Source organism: Sus scrofa, chromosome 1 (assembly GCF_054392235.1).
Source record: "Sus scrofa isolate SSC_HxYL_T2T_F1_AM1 chromosome 1, Sscrofa_HxYL_maternal_Yorkshire_Landrace_v2.0, whole genome shotgun sequence".
NCBI lineage: Eukaryota > Metazoa > Chordata > Mammalia > Artiodactyla > Suidae > Sus > Sus scrofa.
Window position 1 is genome coordinate 4,990,523 of NC_139383.1, and position 13,743 is coordinate 5,004,265.

General features: G+C 46.8%; 1 protein-coding gene across 1 annotated transcript in view; it reads right to left on the reverse strand.

The window, feature by feature from the left end:
• Window positions 1-3,506: 3,506 nt before the first annotated feature.
• PACRG (parkin coregulated) overlaps window positions 3,507-13,743 on the reverse strand; it is a 500,701-nt gene continuing 490,464 nt past the window's right edge. The window contains exon 5 of the mRNA XM_021071855.2: window positions 3,507-7,219. Within this exon, the coding sequence (XP_020927514.1) occupies window positions 7,059-7,219 (161 nt within the window). The 3' untranslated portion in view covers window positions 3,507-7,058. The remainder of the gene's footprint in view (window positions 7,220-13,743) is intronic.

The following is a 13,743-nucleotide window of genomic DNA, read 5'->3' on the forward strand; positions in this document are numbered from 1 at the left end:
GTAACCAGGGACGGGAGAACTGGTTCATCACCAAGGAACCCGGAGGAAGAGGCCGTCTACACCAGCGGTGAGATCTGAACTTGGGCGGCGTTGTGAGCACAAGGAATGGGCTCGTCGCCGCCCCAGGAGACCACGCCGGGTGCCTTAGGGGCTCCACGGCGCCCCCATGTTCCCCGTTACACCATCGTCAGGTTAGTGCAAACCACTGCTAGTTAGGGTTTCCCAGAAACTAAGCCGACTTGGGTTTCGTATCCACACCGGGCTTGTTCGCACTCATGCTTTGAAGGCTGCAGAAGAGACAAAGGCGACTCCAGATATTTTTAGAATCAGATTCAACACCAATATGTATTCTCCTGCTGGAAAGTGTCCTTGATGAAGCCGAGTACTATTATATTTATTCCCACTGCCAAGCCCGAGAGGATACTTAGGGCTTCTTTTGCATTAAAATGTCATGATTACAAATAATCCCAGGACAGCGGTGGCAGTGCTATTTTCAAAATGGCCTTTCCCTCTCCACTCAGTGTTGGAGCAAAGAAATGCTGCGTCCAAGTGCACAGGGTAACCAGAATGTTTAACTCACTTCTAATATCTTCTTTTCAAAGAAATGAGGTTGGCGGAGCTCGGGAGAGGCCTCCTTTCTGGGGCTTGTAAAGAAGGATGCTGTTTTGTGAGTCTCCCGGCAGGGCCCAGAGGGACCCTGAGTGGGGGAGGTGGAGCTTGGGGACCTGTCAGGGCCTGGGCGCTCTGCCAGGTGGGGCATTGCTGACCTGCAGGCTGGGTGGGGGGGGGGGGGGAGCGTCTTCTGGGCTCTGAATATTTAAATCATGGACACGAATTGTCTTGACATGTCTGGAAGCCTGGTCATTTTTAGTTTAGATCTGAAAATGTCCCATTTTGGAAAAACTTTGGTTCATTGGTACATTCTAGAAAAAGGAAACTTTATGGGTTGAACCATTTAAAAAGCATTTGAGGCTGGAAGTCCCTGTTGGCTCAGCAGGTTAAGGATCCAGTGTTGTCACTGCTGTGGCTTGGGTTAAATCCCTGACCCAGGGAACTTCCACATGCCATGGGTGTGGCAAAAACAAACAAACAAACATTTGAAGTTTTCTGACTCCATGTAAAACCCCATCTGAGAGTAAAAATTTGTAATTACAAAAATGCTCATGGAATATTTTCCCAGGTATATAACTTCTTTAAAATCCATTTTTGAGCTTCCCAGCCTCTGCTCTAACGAAGAATTAGTGACCAGCATCTCAAAACAGCCAAAAGAAGTAAGAGAAGCAGTGGGTACTGAGACAGACTTAGAATCACTTTGCAGCCTCTCCAAATGACAGTGTTCTGAGAGGCCCCACAACCTGCTCTGAAACGTCTCAAGTTTCTAGCTTGTGTGTAAGTAAACCACAGAGGACTTAGGGCTTGTTTGTGTAAGGAAGCTTCACGCTGGAAAATCATATTCCCCATGCACACAACCGTTTCACAGAACTGTGAATTCTGTATTTCTGTCTGCTGTTTCCAGAGAAAATTGTGCTCTTCTTCCAGTCTGCGGGCGAGAGCAGCCACTCTCGAGGATGAGGGGCTGCCCGTGGAGGTGACTCCTAGGAGAGCAGGGGGGCTTACGAAATCCTGGTCTCTTTGTCACCAGGTCCAGCGTGACGGTCAAGACCTACGCCTATGGCCTGTGATGGGCCAGAGACCACGGGGGTCTCGTTAACCATGGCTGGAACCAGGGCCTCCTTGGCACCCCCTCTGCTCCAGGCTCAGTGCCCCCCTCCCAGACCCTCTGTATCAGCCTCACGTCTGGGGCCTTACCGACTGCTTCCCTGGGGGAGCTGGCCCCCTGGGTGGTGTCCTCAAGTAAAGTGAACACAGTCCCGAACAGACAGACAGACACACACAAACCCTTGCCTCTTACTCCAGTGTCTGTTTCCTCCCTGTCACCGTTGTGTCCCATTGGACAACTTAGAGAGGTTCGGAGGTTTCATCCTGCGTGGTTCAGTGGTAATGAACCTGACTAGCATCCACGAGGATTCGGGTTCCATCCTTGACCTTGATCAGTGGGTTCAGGATCCGGCGTCGTCATGAGCTGTGGTGTAGGTGGCAGACGCGGCTCGGATCCGGCATGGCTGTGGCTGTGGCCTACACTGGTGGCTACAGCTCCGATTGGACCCCTAGCCTGGGAACCTCCATATGCCGAGCGTGAGGCCCCCAAAAGACAAAATAAATACATACATAAAAAGAAAGGGCGTTTCAGTGTAAAAATGGAGCTGGAGAAAGAAGCCGCCGTCTCCCTCAGAGTTCTGAAACCTGGCAACACTTGTCTTCTCTTTCAGTTAATTGGAAATTATTTGGGAAAAGGAGAGGACAAGCCCGGGGTAGAGAGGATAGAAAAAAGCAGGCCATTCCTATCTTCATACCAGTAAAACAATGCAGTCTTTTTTTTTTTTAATCTCTTAACTTTTTATTGGAGATATTAAACCAGCCATAGAAGCCTCAGTGGGGGTGGTGGCGGCAGGGCGGTAGTGTGGCGGGGTAGCAGTGGGGTGACAGTAGAGATAGTTAATCTTTTTGTTTTTCTTTTTACCTTTTGACTCCCTTCACCCATGTCTCCCAATGCCACCTTCTGCCTCTAGCTTTTTATGTCTGTGAGCGTGTTTGTTTTATTTTTTGTCTTTCTAGGGTTGCACTCTCTGCATGTGGAAGTTCCTAGGCTAGGGGTTGAATTGAAGCTATAGTTGCAGGCCTACACCACAGCCACAGCAATGCAGAATCTGAGCTGCATCTGTGATCTACACCACAGCTCACGGCAATGCCGGATCCTTAACCCACTGAGCGAGGCCAGTGATCGAACCTGTGTCCTCAAGGATACTGGTCGGATTCAATTCCACTGAGCCACAATGGGAATTCCCTTGTTTGTTTTAGATTCCACATGTAAGAGAGATCATGCAGTATTTGCCTTTCTCTGTCTTATTTCCCTAAGCATCATGTCTTTGAGGTCCACCCTTGTTGTCACAACTGGCAGGATTTCATTCTTTTCTTATGGATGGATTATATATCTACGTGTGGGTTTCCTTATATGTACAGGTGGGTTTGTTTCTGGGCTCTCTATTCTCTTCCATTGATCTATTGTTGGTTTTTTATGCCAATGGCATACTATTTTAATTACTATAGCTTTGTAATATGGTTTGAAATCAAGGAACATGATACATCCAGTTTATTCTTCATTCTCAAGATTTCTTTGACTTCTTGGAATCTTTTGTGGTTCTATACAAATTTAAGCATTATTTGTTCTATTTCTATGAAAAATGCCATTAGAATTTTGATAGGGATCTGTGGGTTGCTCTGGGCAGTGTGAACATGTTAACAATATTGATTCTTCCAATCCATGAACATGAAATAAATACCTTTCCAAACATTTGTGTCTTCCTCAATTTCTTTTATTACTGTCTTGGAGTTTTGACTATACAAGTCTTTCACTTCCTTGGTTAAATTGAGAACAGGGAAACCTCTTTTTTTTTTTTAAATGCAATTCAATTTATTTACTGTCTTACTACTTACAATTCCAAAGTCACATTTTCTTGTTTGTTGGCATAGTAGCTTTATTAGTTCAAATCAAGTAAGCAATCACATGTTCTAAGCTATGATGATACAATATTTAGCTCTTCTTTGTAGCTGGAACCCAATAATATTTCCTCTGTATCTATCTGCTGGGTATTTTCTAAGCTTTAGAGCATTTGCTCACATCTCTGCCCCTTTTTTTTGTCCTTTTAAGGCCACACCCTCAAGAGACAAATGGAAGTTCCCAGGCTAGGGGTTGAATTGAAGCTAGAGCTGCCAGCCTACACCACAGCCACAGCAACACCAGATCCGAGCCGCATCTGCAACCTATGCCACAACTTTTGGCAATGCTGGATCCTTAACCCACTGAGGCAAGGCCAGAGATTGACCCTGTGTTCTCATGATACTAGCCGGGTTTGTTACTGCTGTGCATTTACTTGCTAATCTGTACGGCAGCTCTCAGCTATATCCCAGGGATTTGTGAGAGGCTGCTGGATTCCAGGCCCTGCAGCTTGGCCCTGGGGTGGTGCCCTCAGAGCCTGCTGTGAGGGCGGGTCTTAGCCACCCTGCCCTCTACCCTCCAATGGAATGCTCCCATTTCGCCATGCTTTAACTCGCGCTTACTTCCGGTGGGCCAGACAGTAAATTGAGCAGGGAGAGAGCTGTTTGGTGGCAGCCTGACTATCCTGCCAGCCTCTCCATGCAACTTCCCCCTGGCAGGCAGCGGCAGGCCTGTGGACCAGCTTCTTCCAAGAGGCCCCCTACCAAATACATTTCACGTTCACTTCCTCTTCCAGCTCGCAGGCTTCTGCATCCTCAGGAGGCCTGGGGTTCAAGGCAGCGTTTGTCTTCGCAAATAGACTCACTCACCCTTCCAGAAGGGGGCTTTCTGCTTCTGGCCTTTCGGTCATTTAGGTGTTTGCACACTCTCTCAAGTTCTCGTTACAGGCCTCCTCCGTCTCGTCATCCAGGAACGTGTGTTCTTCAGCTGTGTTTAACTTCCTTTTCCGGACTGGCTCTTTCCAGGGTCCCTTTGTTTTTCAGCCTGGGGACGACTCCCCCACGGAGGACACTGGCTCAGAGGGTTTCTCGAGCTCTGGGCTGGGCTCGGCCACCAGCTCCCACCGTCTGTGAGGCCGGCATCCTCTTGCTGCCTGGCCGATCACGTTGGTGGGGGACACGGCCCAGGGAGCTGGTGCTCTCCGCCCCTCTGCCTCCGCCCACCTGCCTGCCCCCAGGTGACGTTCGCTGTTCCCGTGTGTCCCTAGGAGCAGGAAAACCACCTCCGTTGGTTGAAGTTGGGATAGAGGTGGCAGTGAGCAAAAGCAGTCATTCCTATTTCCATGCTAATAAACAACACATTTCCAAAAACTCTCCAGAGAACAGCGTGCTGTCTATATAGTCATTTTGGTTTTCCGCACAATTAGTTTCTTGTGACCAAGAACTCACTCCTGCTTTGTAGGCAGCACCACATCGTCCGAGGATTTTCCAAAGATATATTACTTGGCTAGGGTAGAAATTAGTCATTGGTCAAATGTGGCTTCTTTGAAATAAAAGGCCAACAGCTGTAAGAAACTGTACCAGGCACGTCATAAAAGTCACTGCTGGTCCTTGCAGTATTCCCTGCAGGTAGGTGTAATCTCCACTTTATAGCTGAGGAAATCTGAGGCTCAGAGAGGTTACATACATTGCCCAAGGCAGCACAGCTAATGGATGACAGAGCTGGGGAAGGCACCCCGAAGTTTTAATTCTACACCAGAGTTAGGACTCTTGTATCAGTGGCAGGATTTTTGCTTCTACACAGGCCAGTTTTCACAAGCAGGACAGAGACTGAGAGGCCAGGCTCGCTTCTGAGTCCTGACAGAGCCGTGCAGGAAATTCTGGTATGAAGATTCCAATGCACCAGCAGCCAGCGTCTTTCATGGACTTTGGGGTCACTTTGAACATACGGCCGATGCCTGGACGGCTGCTGAGGGGTACAACTGAACATCAGAGTTTGGAGAAAAACCCATCTTAACCTGCCCATGTCTGCTGCTAGCTCTGTCTTTTCAAAGTATTAAACATGAAAGCCAATCTGTGTTACCTGGTTCTGCCGAATCTCCGTTTATCCTAAAAAATGCTTACAGAAACGAGGCGGCAGTGACTAGCTTTCATATGCTGAGCCTGTCATCAAGGAAGATGAATAATGAAGCAGTTTTCAGATTCGGTGTTTGCCTTTGGAAACTTGTGTCTTAAATAATTAGTGATGACAATCTCGAGGCCAAGGCCAGGTGCCTGGGGGAACACTTTTCATTTCTTCACTTTTGTGCAGAAGCTGCACTTTGCTGCAGAGTGAGACACTTCAGGCTATGCACTTCTGGGTAGTTCTCAGGTGTGCAGAGTCAGTGGTCCATTGTTCTGGAGAGTTCTGGGCTGAGTTTCAAATGCCCCAAGCTCACTGCCTGGCACGCCTGAAGGGCCCTGGTCAAGGCTGCTTCCTTAGACCTGCTCTTCTCTTTGGGCGCCTTTTGTCTTTTTCAGTTGAATGTAAAAGTGCATGTCTTTTGCCTTGTTTTTTTCCAGTCTCAATAAAATTCCAAAACAGTGCCTTCAGACCCACAGAAAGGAGTTATAACTCACCCATCCATCCCATCCGATGGGAGGGGGTAAAAGAAAGGAGAATTGCCAAGGAAAAGGATTTGATTCATTTCAAGGGGCAATCATTAAGATGCATACGAGTCATTTTCAAAAATGATTAAAAGCCCTAAACAAACGGTTGGATCGCGTTTTGTCAATAACACGGGGTCCTGAGATGCAGTCTGTCATAATATAGAGGGACAAGGATGCAAACTAGTTTTTTAAAAACGTCATGTTTGCTGTGTTGCATATCACACTCGCCTTCTCCGCCCCCACCTCTGGTGAGTTTTTAAACTGGAAAGCCCCTGCAAGCCCAGATCACTAGCGGGCTAGATGCATCTATTACGTTTATAGCTGAGGTTCATAATGGGCTGCAAAACTGTCCTCCTGTAATTGGAATATAGATTCAATAGTCATATTGAATGTCAAAGCCCACTGCTCTGCACAGCTGCTGGGGAGCGTTTCTCGTCCATGACAAACACCTATTACGCAGTCAGCACAAACCCTTCCCTTACAACCTCTGACATCACCCTCGGGGCAGGCAGACACAATTGCTGAATTGCGTATGAAAATTATAGTTGTATTGTCTATACAACTGAAGGTTTAACTCGGACTCCTGCCTCTTTCCGAGCTGTATAAAGAAGCAATTCTTCTCCTAGAACAAATAAGCACAGTACACTATTGTAATCTAAGAAACAGGCACTATTTATGTATTGGAAAGCCTTGCTCTCAATAGGGCTAACAGTCCAATGGCCCATGAGCCACTATTTTAGCAGCTGTAGAAAAGTAAGCTGTAGAAGTCACAGATAATGAGATGCTAACAGCAGCAGAGAAAGATGACCGGAACGCTAAGAGAAGCCTTCCTCTAATCCCGGCTGTCCCCACCACTAGTTCAGCAAGCAGGACTCGTAGGTAGGGACCATGTACTTGATATTGATGAAGGCATCTTCTCCTCCGTAGCGCTCGAAGGCCTCTAGTGTCTCTTGGATCAGGTCACCGATGTTCTCTCTCTTCTGCTGGCTGTAGTCAATGCCATCTCCAGAGTTTACTGGTTCATGCAAACACACAAAGAGGCCCGTTATTTCACCACAGTTTCCCAAAAAGTCCTATACAGTAGTCTATGCGTTGTTCTCTGAATGCTTGTCAGGAGTTGCAAGCATTTAACATTTTCACATGGCCCTGTTGAGTTTTAGGAATGGTGACAAATGCAAAAAAATATGAAATCCCAGATTGGAGTTGATGAGAACTCCATAATGAAAGTGAGGTGATCATGGTTACACACAAGTCAAGGAATCTCTTTCTTATACCTGGCAATTGCATTAAGAGCATTCTGTTGGACCTTGAGTTCTTCAAAATCCCAACAGAGCATATTGAGAAGGAATTGCCCATGGTTGGGTTAGGGGTTGGACTTATATGATTTTAAGGGGATTTGCTTTAGAGCAAGAGGCTTGGCCCAATCCCACGTCCTTGCTACTTTTCTGCAAGGAGTGAGCTCTCCTCTCAGTATCACTGATCCAGGTGTTTGGCTCTCTGATAGTGTCTCCATCATTCTGGATGCAGGCGGGGGAGGAGGAAACTGCCTTTCCTGCTGTAGCTGCTTGATCCATCCTGGAAATCTCAGATGACAATCATCAGTTACTGTTTCACACTGTGCACTGTGCCACTGCTAGTTTAGGAGTCTTAAGTCCAGGCAGGTGGTCAGCCCAGGGAGGCACCTGGAGGACCCAACCAAGGCCCCCCTGCCTCCCAGAGCCTTGGAGTGACCATCCAGCTGCCTCTCAGACTCTGAGAGAAGGGGGTTCTTAGGGCTGGCCTTCAACAGCCTGGGGTGGGGAGCCTGAGTTCAAAGTGCTTCATTCCACACAGCACAGTTGCAAACTGTTGGGACAAGAAGTATCTGACTGCATCACACCTGGGAGGCTCCCCAAGTGTGGGGGGTGTCTGACAAAAATGGGAGCCCCTTTGCTTCAATCCAGAGTATAAAAATTCCCCTATTTTTCTCTAATAATAGTCATTACATGCAGGTAGGTTGCATTTCCCTCAATACCCAGCGAGCGAGTCATCTTTGTGCCCCTGCTGACGTTACCTGTTACTTCACCTTCTCTGTGATGAAAGGTGGGCTGAGAGGCCCAGGAGGGTGAGGAGGAGAGCTCAGGCAGTGGGGTGCTACGGGGCAAGCAGCTGCAACTGGAAAATGTGCACTTTACCCGATTAAAGTAGTTGTTTTATGCAGATTTCAAATGTAGCTCCCAAATGCTTATCTTGCTTGAGTGTGAAAATAATAGAGGGGAAAAAAATGGCATTTCAAACCTTTTCTCTCCAGTTATTCTGAACATTTTCAAAGAGATGGAGTAACGATTCAGACCAGTAATAAAGGTAACAATTACAATCCCACACAGCAGAGATAAGCAGTTCTTTTGCTTGATTTTCCCAGAAATTTATTAGAGAAATATCACAGTCTTCCATAGAGAAAATACCTGGCTCTCCTGATTAGCTTCTTTTGATGGTGGTGGTGGGGTGTGAAGGCAGCAGGAATATTACTCATTTTCCAAAAGAGAAACATCGTGAGTCACACAGCTACAGCGCATATCAATTTTTCATAACAAATGAACTTAAAATGGTTGGCAAAGCCATTGCAATTAGGTGGTCTTTTTTCCTTCCTCGTGGTGGAAGAAGGACGCTTTCTGCTGTGATGGGGCATGCTAGATTTAAGCTAAGTCTTGATTTCCAGAGTAACAGATCACCCAAACTATTCGCATACGATAGTTGTACAGAACAAACAGGAGACAAGAGGTTGGAACCAAAGGGCTCTTGCCCTCCTGTTTTTGAGCCAAAGGTGAAATTTTGAAAAGCAAAATGTAGACAAATGCACACTTAAATAGGTTTTTTTTTCCTCCCTTCTGTTTTGAAGATTTTCAAGGTGGTCTGAGAAGAGAGTCAGTGCAGTGAGGGTTGCCCACCAGGGAGGAAAACGAAGTATCAATTCATGTGGAGGGCTTTCCAACAGAGAGGGTCTTGGGTTGAATTGAAAGAAAAGGAAACTTCTGTGTGTGTGTCTGTGTTTCTCTGTGTGTGCGCGCACGTGAGGTGGGGGGGCTGTGATGTGGGCCACGGGTGAAAAATGTTAAGGAAGAAAGTCCACTGGAGGGACGTGCGGAAGCAGCACAGTCCAAAGAAGGGGAAGCAGTGAGAGGTGCAGAGGGCGGGGGTGATAAGGGAGGCCCATAACCACGGCAGGTGTCGGGAGCAGCCGCAGCTTCTCAGGATCCTGATCAGAGCATCAAAAACAGTCCGGTGAGGGGGTTTGGCTGGTCATTGTAGGCTTCTTGCCCCAGAGGACATTCCTGATAAACTCCTCCTGGTCATGGAAGAGGTGGACTTAGGGGAGAGGTGGCAGCACCTATGTTTGCATGGGCCGCTAAGGCCATGGACACACTCCTCGGGACACATGGAAAATGTGATGGGTGATGGTGCCGAGCTGTGACAGCCTTGATCCAGTTCCTTATGGACAAAGATACATAAAGTCATCATGAATAAATGGCGCCTTTTGTTGGCATATTAGTCCAAAGGTCAAGAACTGAATAGACCACAGGACAGACATATTTTCCTGATGGAGGCAGGGGGGGTTGGAAAGTCTGCACACAATGGAAAGCTTAACACACCCTGTTTTTCCCACTGCCTTCCAGAATGCTATACTGACAAGCAACACTTTATTTCAATAATAACCTATTCTTACTTTTTAAAAAATATTTAACTGTAGGAGTAAGTGGACTATGCGGCTTTTTTTGTGTCTCAACAGTGTATAAACCAGATGATAAGAAGCACAGAACAGAATAAAAGGTGCTTATTCAAGAAGGGAGTTGGAGTTGGAATATTTCGTGGTGGCGGAATGTGTAGCACTGGGGTAGGAAACAAAGGCCAACAGAGGAGCACATCCGTTACTTTGGGTGCTGCCGTGATGACCTGGCACAGTTCAATGTCAAGCCAAGTGGAGTGGCAGGCAAGCCATGTGATCTCCATTTCAAAGCTGCTATTTTGTCATTTTTGTGGAGAATTTGAGCTGGAGGTGATTAGCTCGAGTCACCCTTTGAAATACATACAACACTTTTGGAAAATATGCTTGTGAGAAAAGGACTTAAAAAAAACCCAAACAGATGGTTATGTACAATTGTCAATTCTGATTAGGAAGATGGTATTTCGATTCGGAAAGCTAGGAGTCTCTTTTATGTCCAGCAGCTGGAAAGATACATTGATGATGGAGAGGGTATGTTTTATTTATAACCAAATAGTACGGTAACAACGGTGTAGGCAGACTTTGCATTTCTGAAGGGTTAATATGCAAATAGACTAGAGAAGGGATTTTATTCCTCTTAGAGAGCTTGTGTGCAGGAGGTAAGCAGCTTCTGCTTGAAAGTCGTTCTCGGTTAGGAGTTGTTTTCCGTTCTGAACATGGAAGTTGCTTTTGATGCCGCAGCAGCCTGTTCAAGTGTGTGCCTCCTCCTTTCCATCCACCACCCTTTAAACAGCCTCACCTGGATGCCTCCCCTTTCGAGGAGCCGTTTTGGTCAGAACTGGGACGTGTCTGGGTCCCAGGCTGGCGTCTGTCAATGGCATCCTCTCAGGGAATGAACTCAGCTCACGATTGTAAAGCGGCCATCTGGACACCTCGCCACGAGGGCCACCGCAAAGGTAGGCTGCATCAGATGCGTTTCCATTTCACGGGTGGGTATCTGCAATGCAATGGATGCTGCCCAACAGGAGACACACACCACGTAGGATTTTGATGAAATATTCTCTTAGCATTTTTGCAATTTCTAGACTGTGTGGAAGCTTTATTATTTTTCCTTCTTTAGTTACTGCTAGAACAGGAAAAAGAAAAAAATAAAGCAAAGCAGAAAAAAAGGACCGTTTTGGTGGCCAGAGCAAGGTCTTCCCAAGTTAGTGCTGGTGTTGGCGTCGACGGCACGGCTTGGCTGTCCTGAAGAACGATGTTCTCTCTGTGGACAGCACAAGACTGGGCCCTGCAGAGCAATGCAAGATGGGAAGGAAAAGGCTCTGGGGCTTGGATCATCTAGTTGGGGAGCCCAGTTGGCCGCAGTCGCTGTGGATCATGTACCCGCCCCATGAAGGCGAGCATGGGCCCATCAGCCTGACCTCAGAGCCCAGCACAGCAGGCCTCTCCCCTGCTGCTTGTGTGCCCACTGGACAGGATCCCGTGTGTTTTAGTCAGAGGCTCACGTCCCCGTATCTTAGAACAGGAAGGGCCGTGAAATGATGGGATGGCCAGGGGAGGAGCAAGAGAGTTAAATTCAAATTTGGGATTTTCTCACTCCAGTGATTTTTGGTAAATGCTGTTAAATATTAAGTGCATATATATTGTTTTATGAATAGTAAGACACAAAAAAGTCATTGGAAATGAAAGCATTATTTGAGGCACTGGAAATATAAACCACATAAATGCTAACTTCAGGTTGTTTATCAAACATACCTGGATGAATGGATGAAATAATTGATAAAATCTACCTACAATTTGCAGTCATGATGAAGATTTGGGGAAAAGAAGCACTTCTGTTAGTTTTGCAAGCTTCTGGCTGAAGCAGCAGCAGGGCAGGCCAAGCAGGCCCCACATAGGCGAGGCAGAGGGTCTGCAGGAAGGAAGGAAGGCCCTGGGCCCACCTGCACCTGTCATCTTTAATCGCTTGGGACTTGGGTGCTTTTCAGAGCCAACGAACCAAACATTCCTAAAGAAAACACTGGCCTGGGAAACTCAATGAGAAACCACCTGAGCGAATCAGCAAACGAGAAGCAGTGACTCACATGATGTCCAGCTGCTGCTACCAGTCCTTCTCGGCACTGAGTGCTGACTCTTGGAGGCTGCAGTTCTACGCTGTAACTCACCACGCTCACGACAGCGATGGTTCGTATCACCTCTTAAGTGTTCAAAGGCACTTTAAATAACTGTGGAAATTAGCCGATCTCGCACACAAATAAAAAGATGATGAACCTGATGGAGCAACACTCAGAGCAGCCTCTGGCAGCACCAGACAGTGAGCCAGGCAGGGCGATTCTCCAAGCCAGCGCACCTAAGGCTAAATGACAGTCATAAAACCCAGGCGTTGGAATAAACTGCTGCTGACACATCGTGGTTCGGCTACACCCTCCTTGGGTCTGCTGCTTTATTCTCTGGACATTTGTGCATGGGGTCTGGTGTGTTGTCGGATGTGGCCACTTTGCATACACAGTATGTGAACGAGAATCCAGGCCAAGTCCAGCCTAAAGCTTTACTCAGCATGACAGCATCCATCGCTATAAAGAGACTTGCAGAGAACCCACCTGTCCACTGCATCCCCAGGTGAGACGCCGATGCACTCAGCAGGCGGCAGTAACTCTGGTCCTTTGCTGCTGGTCCCTGAAGCACCTCCGAGTGGAATTAGACACCAACGGAAGAAGCTAAATCCATTGCTTTCTGGATTAGAAAAGGCTTCTTTTTTTGGTTTCACAAATGCCGAACTAAAAGATTTCAAAAGGTTGAAAGCCCGACTGAGAGGAGTTTTTCCTGTCAGGACGTGTAACCAGCAGCAGTGCCAGTCACACCTAAGGCTGCATTCCTTCTGCCTGGCTCCCCGTGATGTCATCTGCCCTGGAGAGAAAGTGAGCCCAGGGCCCAGGTTCAGGTCTTGGCAGGTTTGCACGTGGAATCTATTGCAAATATTACTGTTATGTTTCTTGATGACATGCAACCGTCATAGATTTTTCTGTTGGATGATTCTGAACAAATTTTCTCCTTGTGTTTAGCAGTTACAAGACTGAGATGACCCGCAAACAGTAATTCCCCATTTGTACTAATGGGCATTTAAGCAGAAAGGTTAGTTTTAGTGGGATAAAACTCACATTTTCCAAAAGATATTTATTAAAAAGATGAAACATCATTTAAAAAGATTTTGTTTAAAAAATAACAGTATTTATGGGTTTATAAATAGTTGCTGTGAGTTTTTTTTTTTTCTTTTTAATTTGAATTAAGGGAGGAAAGAGGAGTTCCTGTCGTGGCGCAGTGGTTAACGAATCCAACTAGGAACCATGAGGTTGCGGGTTCGGTCCCTGCCCTTGCTCAGTGGGTTAACGATCCAGCGTTGCTGTGAGCTGTGGTGTAGGTCGCAGATGCGGCTCGGATCCCGCATTGCTGTGGCTCTGGCGTAGGCTGGCGGCTACAGCTCCGATTCAACCCCTAGCCTGGGAACCTCCATATGCCGCGGAGCGGCCCAAGAAATGGCAAAAAGACAAAAAAAAAAAAAAAAAAGGAGAAAAGAAACAGATATATTTCGTCTTTTAAGGAATTTTAAATTTCAAGACCCAGGTTAAATTGTCGACGTTTATTTTGCCAAAGATATCTGTTTATTTAGAATTAATTTGAACCCAATTTGCGTTAAAGAAATAGCATTACCTCTTTTGGAATAAAAAGGCTTTCTCCCATAAAGTCTGGAAAGTTACAGTGGAAACAATCATGAATTCCGGTCTGATTCTTTCTGGAGATGAGGGAATGGAGGAGAACAGAGGAAGAAAAGACAAGCTAGG